Consider the following 23,990-nt stretch of genomic DNA (forward strand, 5'->3'; position numbering starts at 1 on the left):
GAACTTATTTGGGCGCCCTTAAAACATGAAGTTCGAAAACGAAATGTGACTCCATCACGTAGTGACAGTGTATGCAGAACTATACGAGAATGTGTTGAACTAATAAATTCGGAATTGTGGACAAAGTGTGTTAACAGGACAAGAGAAATAGAACGCCAATATATTGTTTGCGATTCTGAAAACGACAGAGACTAGTTCATTATAAGCGTAAGTGACAGTGACAGTGAAGGAAGCAGTTCAGATGAGAGCTAGGATGTCAGGTAATTAATAACTGTAATTTACATATTTATTTAATTAATGTAGTTAGATAGCATGAAAGTATTATTATTATTATTATTATTATTATTATTATTATTATTATTATTATTATTATTATTATTATTATTATTAGTTATAAAGTAGTCGAGTTTCTCGTTTGTACACTCTGCAGTTTGAAAAAGACGCGACAACATCGCCTTAGAACAGTATGCAATCGACAGGTCTGTTATTGTTGTTAACCTTTTCTTTGATCTGCCTGTCGTTACTGAGGCTCGCGCGGCGATAATACTGTGCCATGCAATTTTATTCTAGGTCTACAGTTATGCAGTACTGTAATTTACAGTTTTCAACTTAACCTTTACGTTCAGGTGTCATGTCTCTCGAAACAAAAGAACTGATTGAAGTGAAGAGAATAATCCTACTAACCCTATCATGTGTCGAATACAATTTCACGATCGCGGAAACCTTGTTTATCCACCCGCTTCCAGCTAACAAGGGGTAGCCAGCTGGGCTAGTGGTAGCCTACGAGACCCTTATGTCTTCTTTCATGTTAGGAATTTCTGTACAGTTCTCAAAACTAAATTTTCCATTTTTGTAACACATTAGGTTTTGAAATCCAAGTTCTGTCCACAGTCAGGAGGTAAAGCAAGCTTTGGAATTGCCAAACAGCTGTCCGTGTCCGTGTCTGAGAGTGTCCATAAACGAGAGTTAAATTTATCATTATTTCCATATTATTTCAGTTGGAACATAAAAATCTATCCGTATATGAGGAGTGTCCGAAAAATCTATCCGTATATGAGGAGTGTCCGTATCTTGGGAGTGTCCGTAAGGAGAGGTTTCATTGTAGTTGGTATTTGAAAGCATTCGCAGAAAGAAAGGAGATGAGTAGTAATGGTTCCTCTTGCACCAATAAACAGACCAATAACTTCTGTATCGCTAAGATGGTAGGCATTTTTATAGTACGGAATGGTCGGCTCATAGTTGATTTTTTTTTCTGCATCCACATTGTTAGGTTGGCTTCTGTTCTTGTGTTCCCCTTGTTTTCATTCTTCTTGCCTTCCTCTTGTTCTGCTTATCTTCCCCTTGTTCTTCATGTATTCCCCTTGGTCTTATCTTCTCGTTATCGTTGCATTCTCCTTGTTCTCATTGTATGCAACACAGTAAGACTATACACCTACCAACAAACAATCGTACTCACATGTAAAGCTAAGCATCTGCCGATTTTTTTTAATCCTAACATCATTCAGACCTGTCAGTCCTCATGCAGTCAAGATTTTGCTGTTTGCAACTATTAGTGTTTTCCAGAGTTAAAATTTTGTCGTTGAAAGAGGGGAAATTGCAGACTATGGACTAAATTCAAGAGAAAGCAATCAGGCAGTTGAAGGAGATCCCGAAAGAAGACTTGCAGACTATTTTGAAAAATGGAATGGACATAGAGATAAGTGTGTGGTTCCACAGGATTACTTCAAGTGACAGACGCCATTGCCCTGAGTAGGCTACTTTGTATATACAGGGTGGCACATGAAATGTCATACCATTTATTTTACACATAACACGTATTGACTTGTATTAAAGCTTTACAAAATTATACAGAATTAATAATTAGGATTTGGAATTTTATCTCTAATGCAGAACATGTTCCATATGACTGCCATTTTGCTCACAGCCTCTTGCAAACGAACCCTTACATTGGTCACCACTTTTCGACACAAGTCTTCAGATAGCACACAGCACAAGTCCACTAGAAGAGCTCTGAACTGCACTACATTGGAAGACTTTCTCTTTTATAAATTCCCATAAAAAGAAATCGCACAGATTAATGTCCGTGCTATGAGGTGGCCGCATTTTGCTGCACCCATGTCATTCAGGAAATCGGTGTGACATCATACGAAGATCAGACATCTCATGCAGGTAATCCAGAATGGTGTTTGCAGTGTGTGGACGGGCTCCATCCTGCATGAACCACAGTATTTCCATAGGGAGATCTTTTGCCATGAGATGGGGGATAAAACTGCTTTCCAATATGGTTTTGTATCGAACTTGATTGACAGTTTCATCAAAGGAAATTGGACCGATGATTCCATGGCTTGAAATTGCGACCCATACAGAAACTTTTGCCCCAAACATTTCTTTTTCATGCAGTATGCGAGGAGGTTCCCTCGCCCAGAATCGAACGTTTTGTTCATTCACAACACCGTTCACATGAAAGTATGCCTCGTCTGTCTGTAAACCATGTGTTGTGGAGCATGGCCTCTTCTTCCATTGCCCACAATGCAAATTGTAGCCTCCGCTACTTATCTCTCTCTGTAAGTTTATGCAGAACGGTAATTTTGTGGGGATACAATTGAAGATCTGAATGCATGAATGACTGATTCCCAACTCGACAGAAGCCCTCCTTGTTGATTTAGAGGGACTTCGAGTCAAAGCCATGCGAACTGCTTCGATGTTTTCAGGTGTATGGACACTAGCGCATCGCGGCTGCTTTTTTTCCAACACAGAACCATTAGTTTCAAACTATTGGAACAATCTGTAAATTGTCTGCTTGCTAGGAACCCATCTTGTATTAAAGTGAGCACGAAAACGTCTCTGAGTTCTCACAGCACTCTTAATTTCGGCGAAAAACAGAACAACTTTCACTTTGTGTTCAACAGTCAATCGCCCGTTGTCTGCCTTTTCACAAATTGATGTTTGTGCACGTAGCTATGGTTACATTCGAATTGTGATGCTACCTATCGGATTTTCCATGAATTTCGGCATCCACTAGCGCAGTTAGAAACATTGAAACTACAATATTAAAATTTTCATGAGATAATTAAATGGTATGACATTTCGTGTGCCACTTTGTATATATTTTTGACAATTCTTATATGGACTAAAAGTTGAAAATGTGGAATGAAAAGTCAGAAAGAAGAAAGAAGCTCACAGATTGTCAAAGAAATTGAAAGCTTCAGACATTGATGTAATGGACACATCAAAAGAAGTGAATGACATCCTTAATTAAAATGTAAATAGATAAAAACCAGATGGGATGAGATATATCGGTTGATCAAGGAAAGAATTGTTAAAAGAGGAGGAGTTGGAGGAGACGAGCATGAAACAGAAATAATTTGATTTAAATTGTATAATAGGATTTAGCCCTCCAAGGATTGTAATGTCACAGAGACATAGCGAATCATATTCATAGATTACATTCCAGATTATCTTTTTTCTAGTTCCTGAAGCTTACTTTTGTAGTTTATATCATTCTGCACCTGTGTTTTTTTAAGAGTACAGTACCCTCTTAATAAACATATAAAAGTCTTTAAGTCTATCCCTTTTCGAGGTCAAAGACTTGTACATTTATGTCCTTATTGTGTAAAAATTATATTCAATAGATATTAGCTATAGTAGATAACATACTGGAACAATTCTTTTAGTACAGTAAATGCTGAATACATATTAGTATCAGAATTTCACTGTCGGGTTTTCTTTTTTTTCCCTTTATAATCACAATACTTTCTTTACTCTTCATGCAAAGAAAATGAAAGATGACAGTATAATACTCGTACTTCTCAAATGTATAAAATCAGTACCATACATAGTACTGAAATGTACATATTTATGCTCAAAATTCTTATGAGGCAATGTTATTATACTATATTATTGGCTTTTGTGATATGTTTGCAGGTTTGATGTTGACGCAAAGAATTTTTTTTCTGCTGCTGTTCGGAGTATTGTTGTAGATTATATTCTGGAACGTATGGAATTTTCTGATGATAAAAAAACTCCTTTCAATTTTGGAATTAACCGCCTGATATCTGATGGTGTCTACAGTGCAGCTTATCCCCTACATGATGTAAGTATGTTGTGAAATAAATGTAACATAAATGCTTTCAAAATAATGTAGTGTATTTAAAAACGTTCACATTAAAGTACCGTACAAAGTTTGTTTTCCAAAAAAAAAAAAAAAAAGAGAAATTAGTTCATATCACAACTGACAAAAACATTTTATAAATATGCAACTTTGTGAATTTTTTTTTTACTAAGTAGATATGCATTTTCTTTGGCATATTTTTCCCCTTTTGTTTTTCTATAGAATGTGACATGTTTTTGATTGTGAGGATTACGTGATTTACGTGTTTTGTTAAAATTTCTGAAACATCTGATATATCTGTAGCAATTTGTTCATTAAACTAATAGCTTAATCTTCATTCCATACAAGAAGACTCTGCATGTAAACAAATGCATGTGTCCGAAGCCCCTTCTGTTGACTGCAGGACAACACATGTTTATGGCACCTAGAACACTATATTAAGTAGTTGTGTGTCTGAAAGCATACCTGTTATATGTTTTCGAATTCTTAATGGAAAGTTTTCTGTTTTTCTAAACAAAAAGACAATATGAAATTCGAAGCAGTTGGAAAACTATTAAGGCTGCTTAGGAAGAATGTGATTTGTAGGCAGAGTCGATAACAGACAGAATTCTTAATGGAATGTTTTCTGTTTTTCTAAACACAAAAAGAAAATATGAAATTCGAAGCAGTTGGAAAACTATTAAGGTTGTTTAGGAAGAATGTGATTTGTAGGCAGAGTCGATAACAGACTGTTGACAATGAGGTGTAATGGTAACATAACAAGGAGGTTGTGATTATCTGTGGCTGTGTCACCACGCAATCAGTTTCTGTTACTGTTTGTTTCTTGTGCTGTATTTCAATATGGTGTGGATGCTCTGCTGTGTTAATAACACATTGTTAATATCCTGTGACATATTAGTTCCAAAAAGAAAAATGGCTCAAGCCTTGATGAAATTTCACCTGTATTTAGGCAACAAGTTTCGCACAACTGTTCACAAGTGGCATATACAGGCACTTTTTTTACTGCAAATATGCAATGCATTATATCGGGAACTTAGTAAAATTAGGTGGGCCATTTTTTTTCTGGGACTGTACAGTAATAGTGTAGGCTATAATGGTTGAGGTAATCGCCAGTAATCCAAGACATAAACAGTCTCCCTACTTGACGTGGACACTTCATAATGTAGGTTCATCTCCTTCCCGAGAAATAACATCTCCACTTACTTCGCTCCAGTGCAGCTTCTTGTTTCTTGTTTCACACAAAGCTGACAACTTAGAATGAAATAAGACGATTATAGGTCTACATGTTGTTGCAGAATGCAGAACAGTACCTTCAAATTATGTACACTGATTCAATTATTCATTCATTTCCTACAATATTCTATGTATGAAAGGTATCAGTGTTGGTTAGAATATTTCAATATTGCGTAATTACTGCCCAAACATCCAGCTGATTTCAATCATCTTTATACCATAGATGGTCTGTTATAAAACTTTCCAGTCTATGATTAATACTCGAATTCTTCGAAATGTCAGTTACAATGTTCTTTCTAGGGACCGTCGATTTGTTTTCTCCTGCCTTTTTCCTTATTTCTTGTAAAGATTTTTCGTAGCATCGGCCAATATAAATTCTTCTCAATGTTCTGGGAACTGGAATTAATTTTCTGTTTTCGTCTCCTAAGAAATTGCGCATATTTGGATGATTCAACTTGTTCAGTGTAATATCAGCTCATAAAAATTCTGTGCATAATTTCTCACAAAATGGCGAAAATGTTGAATGAGTTTCCCCCAGAAGCATCTGCTGTAAGCTACCATTAGCTTTAGCTTCATCTTGAAGTTGCTGCAGACCACATTTGTATTTCTCTCACTATGTGTGTTGTTCTATCATAAACCTTTTTTCAGCAGCCACTCACGAATCACAGATCATGCAGAATAATATTTTTCCATCAGTGGAAAAAAATTCTTTCTCGACATTGTGAAATCACTTCAATTTAACACACGTTTTTTCATTTTGGGCATCCTATTATCTCTATTGTTTAGTAGTCAACTGAACATCTCACTCAATTGCAGAACAATGCCAGTCTACCGAGACATAGAAATTTCTCCAGAATTGTAGGCGAGCCTATGCATATTCCTTGAAAAATAGGGGTAGGATAGGAGCTATTACTATAGGCATACTTGTTTCCTGAAAGTTTGTTGGCTAGTATGATAAGAAACGGATCAAGCAGGAATACTGGATAATAAATAAAATGTCGAAATATAATAAAAATGACATTGTCTTCCAGAAAACTACTAAAATCCTGAAAATGCCCTAAAAATTGGCAAAAAAAAGACTTATCGCTAAAAAATGACGGAAAATACAAAAAAAGTGACAAATTGCTTTTATTTGACAATAAAGTCATTTGACCTCTTGCACTCCAATATTTTTCAAAGATATTATCATGACCAGCCACTGAAGCACAGATTTTGAGGTGTTCTGAATCCATTTCTTGGTTTGAATTGCACAATGGGCAGTTAGGGGACTGATATATTCCAATTCTATGCAGGTGTTTAGCCAAACAATCATGGCCTGTTGCCAATCTAAATGCAGCTACAGACGATTTTCGTGGTAAATCGGGAATTAACTGTGGATTTTGATGCAGAGAGTTCCATTTTTTCCCTTGTGATTGTGTTATCAAATTTTGTTTGTTGAAGTCTAAGTATGTAGATTTAATAAATCTTTTCACAGATTAATACGTAGATTTAGTAACAGGTCTGTAAGTAGCAGTGCTGCCCTTCTTTGCTAAAGCATCCGCATTCTCGTTTCCCAGGATTCCACAATGGGATGGTATCCATTGGAATACAATTCTTTTATTGAGTGATATTAATTGAGAGAGCATTTTAGTTATTTCTGCTGTTTGAGATGAAGGTGTGTGTTTAGAGACTATTGATAGAATAGCTGCTATGGAGTCTGACAATATAACTGCATTCCTAAATTTATTGATGTGATTTATTGATGGTTATTATTATTATTATTATCATTATTATTATTATTATTATTATTATTATTATTATTATTATTATTAATATTGGAGGATAACATTAAAATGGATTTGAGGGAGGTGGGTTATGATGATAGAGACTAGATCAATCTTGCACAGGATAGGGACCAATGACGGGCTTATGTGGGGGTGGAGTGAACCTTCGGGTTCCTTAAAAGTCATAAATAAGTAATTATTATTATTATTATTTTATTAAATTCAATATTATTGTGAAGATATTGTATATATTGTGCTATTCTGTTATTGACTAAATGCTATTGGCTAGCACATTCATATTATTAATAATGTTGTTTAAATTATATCATCTGTGTCTTAAGGCTACTTGTTAAACACAAGCAGCTTCATTTATTTGTTTCATTAAATCAATAAATGTTTTTTTTTCCGTTTCTTCTATTATTGTTGTTATTTTTTGTTATTATTATTATTATTATTATTATTATTATTATTATTATTATTATTCATTCAATGATTTTGTTATGAGAAAGCATATAATATGCTATTCTTTGTACGTTGCAGGGTGATTACAGACAAGAAGGCTGTCTCCGTCATTCATTGCACCAAGAATGGGCTTCGATCCGCAAGTGGATAATGTACCAACCCATTGATCATATTAAGGAATACTTTGGAGTTAAATTTGGACTTTATTTTGCATGGCTTGGTTTCTACACGCACATGTTAATTCCTGCGTCTATTGTAGGTTTAATCTGCTTCATCTACGGACTGTCAACAATGTACTCAAATACACTGAGGTAAATGAAGTCAGCTTTTTTTTTTTTTTAATAAAATGGAACTTGGTTGAGTTATATCTGAGCATTTTAGGCCCAGTTAACCCATTCTGCCTATTTCTGTATTATCAAAAGAATTGAATTAAACAGGATGTGTTTGGAATAATTTAACAAAGGACTCGCAATAAAAAAGAGACACTATACTGAAATTACTAACTTCCATGTTTTTAAAGCTAAATTCACGAAACTTTTATCACTGATTTATTTGGTTAATAATAACACATATACAAAATTTCATCCCTCTATGGTAAATGGTTTGCATTTTATTAATATCTTAATAAAATATTGTATCATTTTATATAAAAAGTCCCTTATGCCACAGTTTACATAATTTTTAACTGATACTCACTTATATGATTCTTTATATACATTGGAATAAACATTACTATTGGGTTTTCTGTACAGTGAATCGACCAATTAAGAATTTTTTTATTATTAATATTTTCATTTTTTATTCTTTTACAATAAAAAAAATATCCTCTGATTGAGGTTTAGGCAGATATGTACCTCTATTATCAGGCAGTACATCTCACTTGACGATATGTGTCAGAGGAAGAACAATTGTTTGTAAGTATCTGAAGTCTGATTATGTAACATGTAGCTAATCGGTGATGTATGCAATGGAGGAGGAAAGGAACTGGCCACCCTACCCCATTATCTCCTGCCCTACTTGCCTCAATGTAGTGCTTTTTGGTATCACTTGTGAGGTTCAGACCTGTCTTCGGACAGATGACTAAACAATAACAAATAAAAAATTATAGTAAGTTAATTATTAGTTTTACAGCAAAGACCTGTAATAAGTTTTGCTCTCATGTATATAAGGATCTATATAAATGAATATCAATTAAGAATAATGTAAATTGTGGCGCAAGAGCCTTTTTATATAAGCAATTCAATATTTTAAAGAAATATTTAAAAAATTGCAAACCACTTATCATGGATGAAATTTTGTACATTTATCATTATTAACTAGATATACCAGTAATCAAAATTTGGTGAATCTAACTTCACAGGTATGGTAGTTATTGATTTCACTATTGTGAATCCTTAAAAATATAGAACTTGGAAATTTCAGTATAGTAACCCCCTTAAAATAGTTCACTAATGGGTTCAGCTCAGTTGAGGGATGCACTTGTGTGTCATTAGCAAGGCAATGTTTTCTCAGTCAGGATATCACAAACACGTTCCATTCTTTAAAAAGTTTGCTAATCATTTTAATAGTCATTAAACTGGACGAGTGGGAAACTATCAGCTTACTTCTTTCACAAATAGTAGTATCATTTATTATACGTGTACTAAAACCTCTTTCAGCTTCTACATTGCTAATGGTAATAGAATTCGCTATTTTTTTTTTGGCTTTTGCTATAGTTAATGGCAAAGGAGCATTATTCTTTTCTATTAAGTTATCTCGGAAATTATATAGGAAGCCTCCAATAAGCAAAGGCCACCAAATTCCTATACAGAATTTTCAAGCGATTGCTGTACCAGAATGTAGAATAGGAGATGGTAAAATGAGAAAAGTGTGAGTTTATTTATTTTTCCTCACGAGCCATTTTAACAAAGGGCTTGGAACAAATATAAATATTTAACAAAGAGCTCATGCTCCAGCACATCCCTAGAGTTAAATAGACTTCACACATTCAAACCTTAAACAGTTTTTCTGCCCAAGAATGGGTAGCAAACAGTTTATATCTTCTGAGTGTTTATGTATCACATTCATATACTGGATGTCCCACTCGAAGGTAGCCCCGATAACATTAATTTCCTGTTGCAGATGTTTCGAGGATTTCGTTTACATTTTTACAGAAAGTTAGTGTATGAGAAAGTGTAGGAGGCAACAGTGTGCTCTGCAGCCGTTGAGGAAGGGAGTTGGCAACATGAAAACAGACGAGTGTGCAAGCGGCTTGCAGTCACATGATCAGTCATGAGAGGTGATGCGAGATGCTTGCTTACTTTCATGTCACATTGAAAATGTATCAGTATTTTGTGAAAGAGCAAGTGTTTATTGTGAAAAATTATTGGATTACTGGTTCCATTAAAATTTGTCAAAGGAGGTTTATTGAACAGTTTGGTGGCTGAAACCCGCTGTCGAAATGCTGCATTCAAAATTTAGAGAAAAAGCTTGATACCAAAGGAACATTGTTGAATCTGCATGGTGGAGGGAGGCCAAAAATGTCGGAAGAAACAGTGAATGACGTAGCAAACCGGTTGTTGACTTCTCCATGAAAGTCCCTCCGAAGATTATCACAAAAAAGTGGATTATTAAGAAACACGTGTCAGAGAGCAGCTAAAAAGGGCAGCCTGCATGCTTACCCATTTACAATTATCCACGGACTTAAACAGCAAGATTATGATAAACGCATGACATATTGCCATTGGTTCCAGACATGCATTGATGAGAATCCAGAAATATTGGACTGCACATAGTTCAGCGACGAGGTGTTGTTTCACTTGTTCAAATACTTGAATTCCCAAAATACACGTTTGTGGGGTAGTGAAAACCTGATGCTCTGTTCGGGAACCCCTCTGTTCCCAGAAAGTCAGCATGTTCTGTGCGTTATCACAGCGGCGAATAATTGGTCCCATTTTCTTCGACACAACTGTAACAAGTCAAGTGTACATTGAACTCTTCCAGGAGTGTGTGAATCAGTTAGATGATTGGGAACTCACACTCGGTTATTACGAACAAGATGGGGCCACAAGCCACACTTCTAGCGTGAGCATGGATGAAGTCGAATCATTTTTCCCCTGACAGTAATTTAACACGGCCTCCAAGGTCACCAGATTTGATCCCACCTGACTTTTTCCTGTGGGGTCATCTAAAAGGGTGTGCCTACATGAACAAACCACGCACACTTGATGAGTTACAGGAGAACATCTGGCGCGAGATCCTGGCGGTGACACCAGAGGTTATGGCAGACATCTTCAGAAACATGCAGCGTCATGTTCAATTGTGTATTAACGTTCAGGGAGGACATTTTCAGCACCTACTGTGACAACCTCATTTCATACGGGTATGACATGTAAATGTGTTATACTTTTGTACTTTTTTGTATTTGTACTTTCTTTAAACTAACAGGGCTACGTTTGAGTGGGACACACTGTATTACTTACATGGCAGACATTCTAGGTGATATTGCAGTTACCATACTGACTATTAGGTCCAAGGTTCACAGGTCAAACCCAATTGAGGTTGATGGATTTTACTAGTCTGTAAAATACTTAGTATGGTTTCTTCCAGAAGGGAAGTAAAACTGGGATGTCATGGATTTTCGACTTGTAAAAGAATCACATCTTTGATAGAGGGCACCAGGCAAAGTTTGTTGGCCATTTCTCCCTTATTACTACTACTGCTAATATTCCTAATTACAACAACTACAGCTATTGCTGCGACTGCTACTGCTGCTGCTGCTGCTGCTTCTTCTTTTCTTCTTCTTCTTCTTCTTCTTCTTCTTCTTCTTCTTCTTCTTCTTCTTCTTCATTCTTTATGTTTCCAAATCTTTCCATCTTTAATTTTCTATAATTTTGGAAACACTCTGTACATGTTTTATTTTTGTTAATATTTTTCTATCTTAAATGTGAAGCAGCTGATTTAATGCACATTTTTATTCTTAACAGTGAAGACATCTGTAATCGGAACCTGAACATTGTTATGTGTCCCTTGTGTGATACCTGTCCATATTGGAATCTGACAGATGCATGTGACTATGCAAGAGTCACCTACCTCTTCGACAATCCATTTACAGTCGCATTTGCATTCTTCATGTCTTTCTGGGGTAAGTAATACTATATTTACATTAAGTTAATCTAGAGGTACTGAAGTGTATTTCCCAATAGTTATTAAAACATTATAAAGCAATAAACACAAGAAAAATTCTGTCAACCCAAATTAAAGAATGTCACCAAATGATCCAACTACTTATAAAATTACATAAAATAATATAGCTAATTGCAATGGATACCAGCACATTTTGAAATTTCTGGTAATGGAACTGATCTCCTTACAAAGAAAGGCTCTGAACTTCTCCAAAATAAGACTAATAATCTACTCTTTACATCCATAAAGAAAATATTGTATAACCAAGAATTGCACAATAAATAAAAAAAATGGAATACCAATCTAATAAATAAATCTGTGATGCAGCAGCCTACAGAGGGCCAAGGGCCACTAGCTTATTGATGGCTCACGTCCACACATCTCATATGAGGGGAACGTTCATCCAACCAGTCCACACCTGCGGAGTAATGGTTAGCAAGTCTGACCGTGAAACCAGGTGGCCCGGGTTCAAATTCCAGTCGGGACAAGTTACCTGGTTGAGGTTTTTTCCGGGGTTTTCCCTCAACCCAATATGAGCAAATGCTGGGTAACTCGGTGCTGGACCCCGGATTTATTTCACCAGTATTATCACCTTCATCTCATTCAGATGCTAAATAACCTGAGATGTTGATACAGCATCGTAAAATAACCTACTAGAGTAAAAAAAAATCATCCAACCAATACAGGAGTAATGTGTGGTTATCATGATGTTCCCCTGCCCCTCGTCATTATAGCTGGCTTTTGAAATGGAATTTCGCCACTTACTGTAGCTCCCCAAATTCATCATAGTGCTGGGTCCTATACACTGGCCAAAATTTCATGACAAAATTTCTTCTCTCATGATGATTCAAATCAGTGCTCCTTTTGTATTACCAGTATGTGATACAATGATTTAGATCACATGGCTGTCACGTGGGCCATACCAACTTAAACAAACCAGAAATCATCCACGAAGCTTCAGCAGCTAAAGTTCAGGTTAACTATCTGACGAAACACCTAAACAAATCAAGAATCTATAGCAACTCAAACTGTCTTCTATGTAATAAAGAAAAAGAGGAAAATGACGCAAGATCATCTCCAAACTTGCGAAGTTCTATCTGCTGTATCCATAATAGAGAGATACAGAATAGCAAGAGTGCTATGGCTTCACTACCAAATGCTGGGCATTAGAAAACACAGCATTAATAGTTAATATGTTATCTACAGGAATTATCCAGAAATCCCTCCAGTGAACTGATGAAGGGAAACGAGAGAAGGGGAAGAAATTGTGATATACATATACTTTTTACATATCTACACTACTATCACACCAACCTATAAAGCATTTCATTTAGTACTATTCCTGTAGCAAGCATGTAAGCATATCCACCACCATATATAAGCTCCTACCAATTGTGAAATTCGCGCTGTTATTCGAATTTTGCAAGCTGAAGGACAGTGCAACTAAAATTCATTGGAGCATAAAATGTAAATTGTATAGCTAAAATTTCATGAGCGAAGAATGTCTGTGGGTATGGTGTTGGGAAGTTTCGAGATGGATGAACTGACGTGTATGATGAATATAGTCAAATGATGCTATTTGTGTTGACTTGACTATCTTGTTAAAAGAGTCGACAAAGTAGTTCGGAAGTACTGTAGGTTCACAATACTGAACTTTCTTATATAAGTCCTCAAATTTCATGAACATTTCTCCATGAAAATGTTCATGACAAAGTGCGCCCACACACAGTAACATGTCCAGGATTTCAGTGAGCTCAATGCTGTTCATCAGCTTCTCATTGATGATGAATCGCCATGTCTCCAACCACACTTTCATCTTTGTGAACAGATAAAAAATCACTTGGTATAAAGTCTGGACTGTAGGGTGAGTGATCAAATAATTTCTATCAGATTTCCTCAAGTGCAGGCCTGCATTGTCCTGGACAATTTCATGCAGACCTATCCGTGAAATCTAAGGAAATTGCCAAGAAAGTTAAGTATTGTGGACCATAGACACTTGCAAACTACTTTGTAGACTTGAATAATTTCAAGGGAAAAATTGTTCTGGGACCGGGTATCGATCCCGGGACCTTTTGCTTAGTACATGAATGCTCTACTGACTGAGATATCTAGGAACTACATCCGACACCGTCTCAATTTTTCCCTTTATATCCACACACCTCAAGTGGACTGACAAGGTGCCAGAAACCCAACTTTGAGTGCATACAAACTCTGTGTGACTTGAATTGTGATTTTCTGTTACGTACCTGCAGTGACATATATGTTATACAAATCTGGCTTTCAGGTAAAGCTCCCTGTGAAGCAGACTTGAATAATTTTAAGGGAAAAATTGTTCCAGGGCCAGGTATCGATACCGGGGCTTTTTGCTTAGCGCACGAATGCTCTACCGATTGAGCTACGCAGAAACTACACCCAACTCTGGAACAAGTTTTCCCTTGAAATTATTCAAGTCTGCTTCACAGGGAGCTTTACCTGAAAGCCAGATTTGCATACTTTGTAGACTCTTTCAATAAGATCATCAGTCATCACATGTCTCCCTTGACCACGTTTATTATGCCCATCAGTTCTTCAGCTTTGAAACTTCCGACATTCTTCACTCATGAAATTTTGTCCATACAACTTACACATTTCCAATGAATTTCAACCACACTTTGTCCTTCAGCTTGCAAAAATCGAATAACCCTACAAGTTACTGCTAATAGAAACATCACTTATAAATAACTAGTGAGCATACACATGTCTCCCGAGGAATTTCAGGAAATTAAACCCAGTAGCATTGCAAAGCATTACCACATAGCAGTCTTTTGGGTTGATTTCCAGTTTGTAGGGTGCACAATGGCCCATTTGTGCTTAAGTGTTACAGTAGTAGTCTACACTTTTAATTTATAAGAAGAGGGGAGGGGAGGAGAGAGGAGAGGAGAGGAAGAGGAGGAAGAAGGGGAAGAGGAAGAAGAAGAAGAAGCGGGAGAAGAAGAAGAAGATAGTGAGCATGGAGTAATAAAATAAAATACAAGTGTAAAAGAAGCTTTTGTGGGACATACTTTTTCTAATTTATTTTGGTTACTAGGAAATTTACGTGTAAACTGTTACTTTGTACTTTTTTGAAATTGGCGTTTGTGGTACATCACTTCAAATATCTTACAGACACATGGTTTACTGTTCATATTCATATTTTCAATTTAGGCTATAATTTTTAACCATGCCTATGAGCATTATCTGTAGAATTCTTGAAATTGTCTGAAGTGGTTTTTTTCTTTCCAAATTTTTTAAAATGTTACGGAACAAGTTCTGTGGTACAAAAATGAATGTTGTGTTTCATTTACAGGAACACTTTTCTTAGAACTTTGGAAGAGATACTCAGCCGATATCACTCATCACTGGGGACTCTCAAATTTTGATCTCCAGGCAGAACATCCACGCCCAGAATACCTTGCCAGACTCCGAGATGCCAAGTGCAAGAAGAACGTAGTCACAAATACTGATGAGCCATATGTTCCTTTCTGGAAAGTCCGAGTACCTGCTACCATTCTTAGCTTCTCTGTTGTCTTGCTTCTGGTAATAATTCATTGCTCTTTTTAAATTTTATTTAGTCAATAAAGCAGTTGATTGCGTGCTGGAAGATCAGATATTCCATTCTGAGTAAAAGCACAGTCTAGTATATACAGTCACGAAGCTTGAGTTGTGAGGGTGCTAGGAACAATAGACTGTACCGGTACTATTTTTCATTGTCTGTAATGAGGCGATATTAGCGATCCTAGTGGTTAGGAACTATCTATGGATGCATATTTACTACGTATTGAGCTTCGTGACTGTATATGATAGACTGTGATAAAAGCATGTTTTTTATATCATAAATTCTCAGAGTAGAAGTGGATGCTATTCTACACAATGGAACCCATTGCACACAGTTTACAATCAAATACGGTATCATGAAATCTGTTACTGTGCCTCAATGCTAGCACATTGGGCTTATAAGCCAGGGGGCCCAGATTCAAGTCCTGCTCCACCCTAATTTATAATTTGTACATCTTGATTACACAACTTTCATTTCAAACACATTACAAAGATCACATCACAGCCATAACAAAACTACAAAATACTTCCACAAATGCTAACCACACCTACAGAGACATAAACACAGACATGGAAGTTCTACATATTCAACCAAAAAGCCAGAAACTAAACACACTAGAACAATACGAAATATATAGACTCACAAAAACACATCCAAATGAAATTCTCAACACACAACTCAATTTCAGAACACACACACACTCTTTGACTCCACATTACACTACACAAACAGACCCCCCACAGGAAACACAAACAAAAGGCGCCAAGACTATAGTCGTGTCGCTGTTATTTCCGGTGTGACTCCTCCCCTTTGCTTATGTCTTAGGAAGTGAAGGCTCTATAAAGTCTAGGTAGGTAGTATCGTTCGCCATTTTTGTTCTTTCGTTCCCGAACTTCCGGATGAGGAATCTATTTGCTTCACCGTTAAACATTATCATGTTGTAGCTCCTATGATAATAAATCAAACGCACTGTAATTGAGCAAATAATTGAGCAGCAAATAACGTCCTCGTGTGATTTCTGCGAACGCCAACAAAGAGCCAAAATGCCGGGCGATTATATTAAGTATTTATCGAGCCACAGGAAATTCATTACATCATCAATAGCGAATGACAAGACGCACACGTTTAAATGTAGCCGACGTGCAACGTGATTGGCTGCCGGAAATAAGAGCGACGGGACTATAGCACCAACCAGTTTTGAAGATGGCCCATAACAGGCTAAACTAGTTAACCAGGTCCTGTAATTTGTAACATGCGAAAGATATATAATACATATTCCAAAGTTATAATTTGTGTCGGACCATCCCGTAGTCCAGGCAACATAGGGTTTTCTTCTGGGTACTCTGGTTCCCCTGTGCCATCCCAACAGTTCTCCATTATCATGGTCATGGTCATTATCATCATCATCATCATCATCATCGTCATCACCATCACCATTCATTACAAATGTAACATAGATCTACTGCCTGTTGCACTTTGCATAGCCTCTGACGAACTAAGTGATCTATGCTCCTCAACACTAGTGACATCTAGAACTCTCGCAAAGTCGGGGCAAATAATAGCAAAGTGCCTTGCCACTAGAAAAAAAATCATGAATGTCTTCCAGCCTGTAAAGAAGAGTGGGCTACTTTCTTTTTAATTTTGTAGGTTGTTCCTTTATGCGGAATGCCATGGAAATAGAAATAGAACAGGGATCAGGTTAGGTTAGCCCTATGTACACTGAAGCTTTGTTTCAGTTATAGTTATTTCTGCTAACTGTTATTTACTGTTTAATACCAATAAAATTAGATTGTTTTCGAAATTCTATTACTAATCGTTTTTGCCATGGGTGCTGGTACATTTCTCCTGAGTGACTAACATTCACACAGTCTTGAGTATTCAGTCATGCCTGAATGTTTCATTTCGTAGATCCACATCCCTGTGAATAGGCGTTTAAGAATATGTGACAGCTATAAATTCCAGTGTCAGAGTTGGTAATAAACATGCCGTCCTTTCGAAACATATGATTTGACGTTTATTGTATTTTACAGGATCGATTAATATTATCTGTTACAGCATCATAAGAAATGTAATTGATTTCATTCATTCATAGTGTTCTGTCCAAGGGCAGATCTTTTCACTGCAAACTCAGCATTCTCCAGTCTTCCTTATTTTCTGCCTTCCTCCTTGTCTCCTCATATGACCCATATATTTATTTATTTATCTATCTATTTATGTCCATAACAGGGCAAAGCCCCAATTACAATAGACAGTACAGATAAAAAAAAATATTGCATACAACACGAAAAAAGAGGTAAAACAGATACAAGTGTAATTACAAATTAAAAATGGAAAACGGAAGGAAAAAAAAAAACAAATAGATACCAACTAAATAAAAAAGACAGATACAGATATAAATGAAAAAACACCAAATAAAAACAAATCACAGCCAAAAATGCAAAATGTATATCTTAATGTCGTCTATCATCTGATATTTCTTCTCCCTGAACTCTCCTCCCATTCACCATTCCTTCCATTGCATCCTTCAGAAACCAGTTTCTTCTCAACCAGTGACCCAGCCAATTCCTTTTCCTCTTTCTGATTAGTTTGAGAATCATTGTTTCTTCATCCACTCTTTCCTACATGGCTTCGTTTCTTATTCTGTCTGTCCACTTCACATGCTCATTTCTTCTCCATATCCACATTTCAAATCCATCTAGTCGCTTCTCTTCACTTCGTCGTAATGTCCATGTTTCTACCCCATATAGTGCTACACTCCACACAAAGCACTTCACTAGTCTCTTCCTTAGTTCTTTCTCTAGAGGTCCACGGAAAATGCTTCTTTGCAATAGATTTAATGAGTTGTATTAAATTAGAGCAGTGTGATACTACTGTGTTATTGTATTGCTTTTAAAGCAACATTTTGTTCAAAGCTATAATCCAAAAAAAAAAAAAAAAAAAAAAAAAAAAAAAAAAAAAAATTTTTTTATATTTCATCTTTGAAACCAGATGTCAGTATAACATGGGTTTAAATTATTTGATTGTCATAATTTCAGTAATCATTGCAGTTATATGGAATGAATTAATGATGGTAATCGAAGCTTCACTGTACTTCATTTCCAGTGGACCATTTGTCTTCCTCTTTATTATACGTACGAAATTAATTAAGATGTTCTGAAACTTTAATCAGTTTGAAAAGGTTACTTATAATTCTTGGGGTTTTCGACGTAGAATCCCATCTCATCCATGTGTTTTCTAAATTATACGAAATAATTTTTATCTTCTTAATTAAATAAATTATCAGATTAAATACTAAACAGTCTGTTCTAACCCACAGAAACTACATTTGCTGTTTCTGTAATGGAGTCCCATCTTGTGCATGTATTTTCTAAAAATATAGTGCCCAGCAAGCACATTAAGTGAATTATGTCAGAGTCAGAACTTCCTTAGTGACGTCCAAGATGAATCTATCTATTGTGTTATATTCCTAAAAGATATCTGGGCTTGTGCATACTTGACATTCACAACATTTACTTAATATTTTTTTTTTTTTTTTATCCAATGCCACCAGGCTGTCTTTTCGACATTTCTGGTCTTCTCTCCTGGCCGTGGCTTAGTTGTAACCCACTTCTGAGGTTGGGGCGCCTGGAAGGCGGAGTTACATTACCCCGATGATGTGACAAGATGATTATGATAATGTAGTGCCAGAAGAGGTCTTAAATCTAAACTTAACCTAAATTCCAGACCATGGACGAACACAGGAATAATCCCCTTTAAGGAAAAATTCCTGTGCTCTAACCGGGAATCGAACCCGGGACCTCATGAAATATAGCCAGAAGCTCTGACCACTAGACCATGAGGCTGGTCATTTACTTAATATGGAACACAGAAATCTCTTCAAAATAATCTTGGTGCAACAAAATTTCCAGCAGCATCATTGCTAGGAAATCAGCTCTATCACTGTTCTCTTGTGATTAGTCATCTGGTTTAGTGTTGCTGGTCCAACATGGGTCTCTCTGTAGTTAATTTCAGAGAAGTAAAGATGTCCATTTATTCGTTTTTTTTCTCTTCTGTTTTCGTTTTCTTCTCCTCCTGTCTCTTCTTTCCATTCCCCTCCCAACCATTCACCTGTCTCTCTGTCTAAGTGTAATGTGGTAAAATATGGCATTATACTTTCCCAATACAGTAGTAAAAAATGAAGTTGACACACATTTTTTTATTACATGTTTTATTCGTTTCGTAACAATTCAGTTCCTTTATCGTGTTGGAAATTATATTACTGTTTATAATTTATTTTGTTGAACCAACTAGCAGTGGCAATGGAGTTAGATTAGTCAACTTTGCGACATCAGAAAATTTAATTGTCAAAAGTACAACATTCCCCCATAAGGATATACATAAATATACTTGAACTTCTCCAGATGGATTGACACACAATCAAACAGATCACATCTTGATAGATGTAAAAGGAGACATACTAGTATAGTAGACATTCGAACTTTCAAAGGAGCAGACTAATTGTGACCATTATTTGGTAATTGGAGAATTAAGAGAAAGACTATCAGTAGCCAAGCGAGTAGAGCAACAAGTTAATATTAATAAATTCAATATTCTGAAATTAAAGGACGAGGAAACTAACCAACATTATCAGGTCGAAATTTCGAATAGGTTTGTCACTTTAGGAAGTTCTGACGAAGTTGAGAAAGAGTTAGATGTTAATAGGATGTGGGAAAATATCAGAGATAGTATCAAAATTACAGCTGAGCAGAGCATAGGTTATTATGAAACTAAAAAAAAAAATAAAAAATAGTTTGATGAAGATTGTTGCATGGTAGTAGCACAGTCTACTATATACAGTCACGAAGCTTGAGTTTTGAGGGTGCTAGAAACAATAGACTGTGACGGTTTTATTTTGCATTGCCTGTAATGAGACGATATTAGCAATCCTAGTGGTGAGCAACTATTTAATGTTTGCATATTTACTATGTATTGAGCTTCGCGACTGTATATACTAGACTATGGCAGTAGAAAGAAGGAAACAGGCAAAATTGAAATTCATACAGGATCCAGTTGAGGAGAGTAGAGATAATTATTTCAATGAAAGACGGGAAGCAAGTCATAAACTTAGGAATAAAAAGAAAGGTTACTTGAAAGAAAAACTGAATGAGGTAGAAACAAATAGTAAGAATAACAACATTCGAGATTTATATAAGAGTATAAAGAAATTTAAGAACGGATATCAGGCAAGGATAAATATGATCAAGGATGAGAATGGTGACTTGCTTGCAGACTCTCATTCAATCCTGAACAGATGAAAAAACTATTTTGGGCAAGTACTAAATGTACATAGGCTAGATAGAAATGACTGGAACGAAATTCAAATACAAACTGCTGAGCCATTTGTACTCGAACCCACACTTTCAGAAGTCGAAATTGTGATAGAAAATCTGAAAAAGTGCAAGTTTCCAGGTATCGATCAAATTCCAGCAGAATTAATACAGGAGGATGGAAGTGCATTATCTAGCGAAATTTATAAGCTTGTACTTGCTATTTGGGAAAAGGAAATTGTACCAGAACAATGGAAAGAGTCCATAATTGTACCTATTTTTAAGAAGGTGGACAAGACTAACTGTGGTAATTTTCGACGTCATACAAAATTTTGTCCAATATTATTTTGAGAAGATTAACTGCATACGTATATGAAATTATTGGGGATCATCAGTTTGGTTTTAGGTGTAATAGATCGACTATTGATCAGATTTTTTGTATTCGACAGATATTGGAGGAAAAATGAGAGTATAAGAGTACAGTACATCAGTTATTCATAGATTTCAAAAAGACATATGACTTGATTAAGAGAGAAGTTTTATACAATATTCTTATTGAATTAGGTATTCCCAAGAAACTAGTTCAATTAATTAAAATGTGTCTGAGTGAAACTTACAGCATAGTCCGTATAGACCAAATTCTATCTGATGCTTTTCCAATTCACTGTGAGCTAAAGCAAGGAGATGCACTATCACCTTTACTTTTTAACTTCGCTCTAGAATATGCTATTAGGAAAGTTCTGGATAACAGACAGAGTTTGGAATTGAACCGGTTAATCAGCTTCTTGTCTATGTAGATGACGTGAATATGTTAGGAGAAAATCCACAAATGATTAGGGAAAACACGGAAATTTTACTTGAAGCAAGTAAAGTGATAGGTTTGGAAGTAAATCCCGAAAAGACAAAGTATATGATTATGTCTCGTGACCAGAATATTGTACGAAATGGAAACATAAAAATTGGAGGTTTATCCTTCGAAGAGGTTAAAAAATTCAAATATCTTGGAGCAATGACACTTTGGAGGAAATTAAATGCAGAATAAGTATGGGAAATGTGTGTTATTATTCGATTGAGAAGCTTTTGTCATCTAGTCTGCTGTCAAAAAATCTGGAAGTTAGAATTTATAAAACAGTTATATTACCAGTTGTTCTGTATGGCTGTGAAACTTGGACTCTCACTTTGAGAGAGGAACAGAGATTAAGGGTGCTTGAGAATAAGGTTCTTAGGAAAATATTTGGGACTAAGAGGGATGAAGTTATAGGAGAATGGAGAAAGTTACACAATGCAGAACTGCATGCATTGTTTTCCTCACGTGACATAATTAGAAACATTAAATCCAGATGTTTGACATGGGCAGGGCATGTAGCACGTATGGGCGAATCCAGAAATGCATATAGAGTGTTACTTGGAAGACCAGAGGGAAAAAGACCTTTGGGGAGGCCGAGACGTAGATGGGAGGATAATATTAAAATGGATTTGAGGGAAGTGAGATATGATGATAGAGACTGGATTAATCGTGCACAGGATTGGGACCAATGGCGGGCTTATGTGAGGGTGGCAATGAACATCTGGGTTCCTTAAAAGCCACTTTGTAAGTATGTATGTATGTAAGCAAGCATTATTAAAAAGATGTAGCCTAAATAACTGATACCATTTATTATGCCCACAAATATGATGACCTTTTGTTTTCTGAAGCACACATACTCTTTAATCTCAAAAGTGAAATATTTGTCTTCATTTATAAATTGTGAGCTTTAAGATACTATAGATATGTATAATTAATTTTGAATACATTTATATGTATTAGTTGTATGTATGTTGTATTCTTTTTCTAATATTTTTCTGCTTATGAAAATCGGCATTTAAAAATGATATAAATCTTACAGTGGGTTTACAGTAGTGGGCTCCAATTGTGGTATATGTCATAAGGCGGAATACGTCACTCATCCCTTCCTTCCACCCCCACAACATTGACTTGGTAGGGAAAGGAATTTGTATTCAGTGTCGGTGTTATGTGATTGCGTATGGGTCACAGAGATATCATTCCCCAGGCTTCCATCCCTCTCTCGTCAGTTGTGCATCCCTGTCTTACAATATATTAGTGGTTTATAATGACATTATAAGCATATTGCCTCGTTTTCATTCGCTCAAGACTTTCTTTCAGTGGTCCAATCATGCATAAAATGAGATTCGAACTTAGTGACTAGTAATCATGTAACAATAAGGATCTATCCATTGCCCGTGTCTGGCTTAAGGGATGAAAACTTGCAGTGAAAATGGTTCTCCATTGGTACAGACCCAGAAACATAGTGCACATGCTTAGTGCATTATAACTGAAACTTGGAAAATTCAGGTGGCCTAAATTTTGTGAACTAACTTCACTATCTTATTCATCAGTGTGTTCGTCATCATGAAAAAAATCATTGACTTAATTTGTAATGAATTGTTTAAAAGTTGTAAGGTACTAAACACCATATTTTTATGAATTAATTGACCTTAACATTATATTGAGTATTGAGTGCAGTCACACAGTGAAAATAAACAAGCATGTTGTCTGTAAAATGGAAGGTGCTGTTGGAAGTGCTTGCTTGTGTTTCAGATCACAGTGGCAGTCGGAGCTGTGTTTGGAGTGGTGTTGTATCGAATGGCTTGTGTTGGTCCTCAGAGTTTGTTTGAAGGACAGAATAAGATCATTTTAATTCCTGCCACTGCAGCTATCATTAATCTTGTGTGCATCATGATTCTAAATTATGTAAGTTTACATGTACTTTTAAGCTATTAATGAAGTAACAATAATAAAGAATTGACTACAGTCATGATATGAGGCACTCAACACACAAATGACCCAACCTACAAAATTTGCATGTTAAGTTTATTACTTTAAAGAGCTTCTCATATTGTTCTCTTCAAATCGTAAATAGGCCTAATCATCATTCCCAGTTTTTCCTTGAGATTTCAGCACAATTTTCGTTTGTGTATCACATTTTGCGCATTGTTACAAAGAGATAAAGTGGAAATATAATTTTGTGGGTTGAACCATTTGTGAACTGAGCGCCTCATATATAATAATAAGAATTTTAAATTTTGACCAAATTCAAATTTCATAGCATTAGCAGCAAACAACATAGAATCATTGTTAATGATCAAGTGGTTATCATGTTTGCCTTGGAACATCTGATTCAATTCAAGGACAATGTACTTTTCGATGTAAAAGATCCTAAGTGCGGTTTTTATTAGATGAGGAAGTAAAGCTGTTGACCGTATTTAGTAAATATAGTAAAAGTTTTCTTTGTTAATGAATAGAGTTAACAAAGGAAAAATTCTAACGAGCCATCCATAACTCTTTTCAACACTTGATAACAGATGTCATCCTGATA

At 35.9% G+C, this 23,990-nt stretch overlaps 1 protein-coding gene across 1 annotated transcript in view; it reads left to right on the forward strand.

Moving 5' to 3' along the window:
* The window catches only part of LOC138696056 (anoctamin-1-like), a 55,057-nt gene that overhangs the window by 12,813 nt on the left and 18,254 nt on the right, over positions 1 to 23,990 (forward strand). The window contains exons 5-9 of the mRNA XM_069820562.1: positions 3,925 to 4,093; positions 7,648 to 7,880; positions 11,535 to 11,692; positions 15,059 to 15,288; positions 23,213 to 23,365. Of these exons, the coding sequence (XP_069676663.1) occupies positions 3,925 to 4,093; positions 7,648 to 7,880; positions 11,535 to 11,692; positions 15,059 to 15,288; positions 23,213 to 23,365 (943 nt within the window). The remainder of the gene's footprint in view (positions 1 to 3,924; positions 4,094 to 7,647; positions 7,881 to 11,534; positions 11,693 to 15,058; positions 15,289 to 23,212; positions 23,366 to 23,990) is intronic.

Source organism: Periplaneta americana, chromosome 3 (assembly GCF_040183065.1).
Source record: "Periplaneta americana isolate PAMFEO1 chromosome 3, P.americana_PAMFEO1_priV1, whole genome shotgun sequence".
Classification (NCBI taxonomy): domain Eukaryota; kingdom Metazoa; phylum Arthropoda; class Insecta; order Blattodea; family Blattidae; genus Periplaneta; species Periplaneta americana.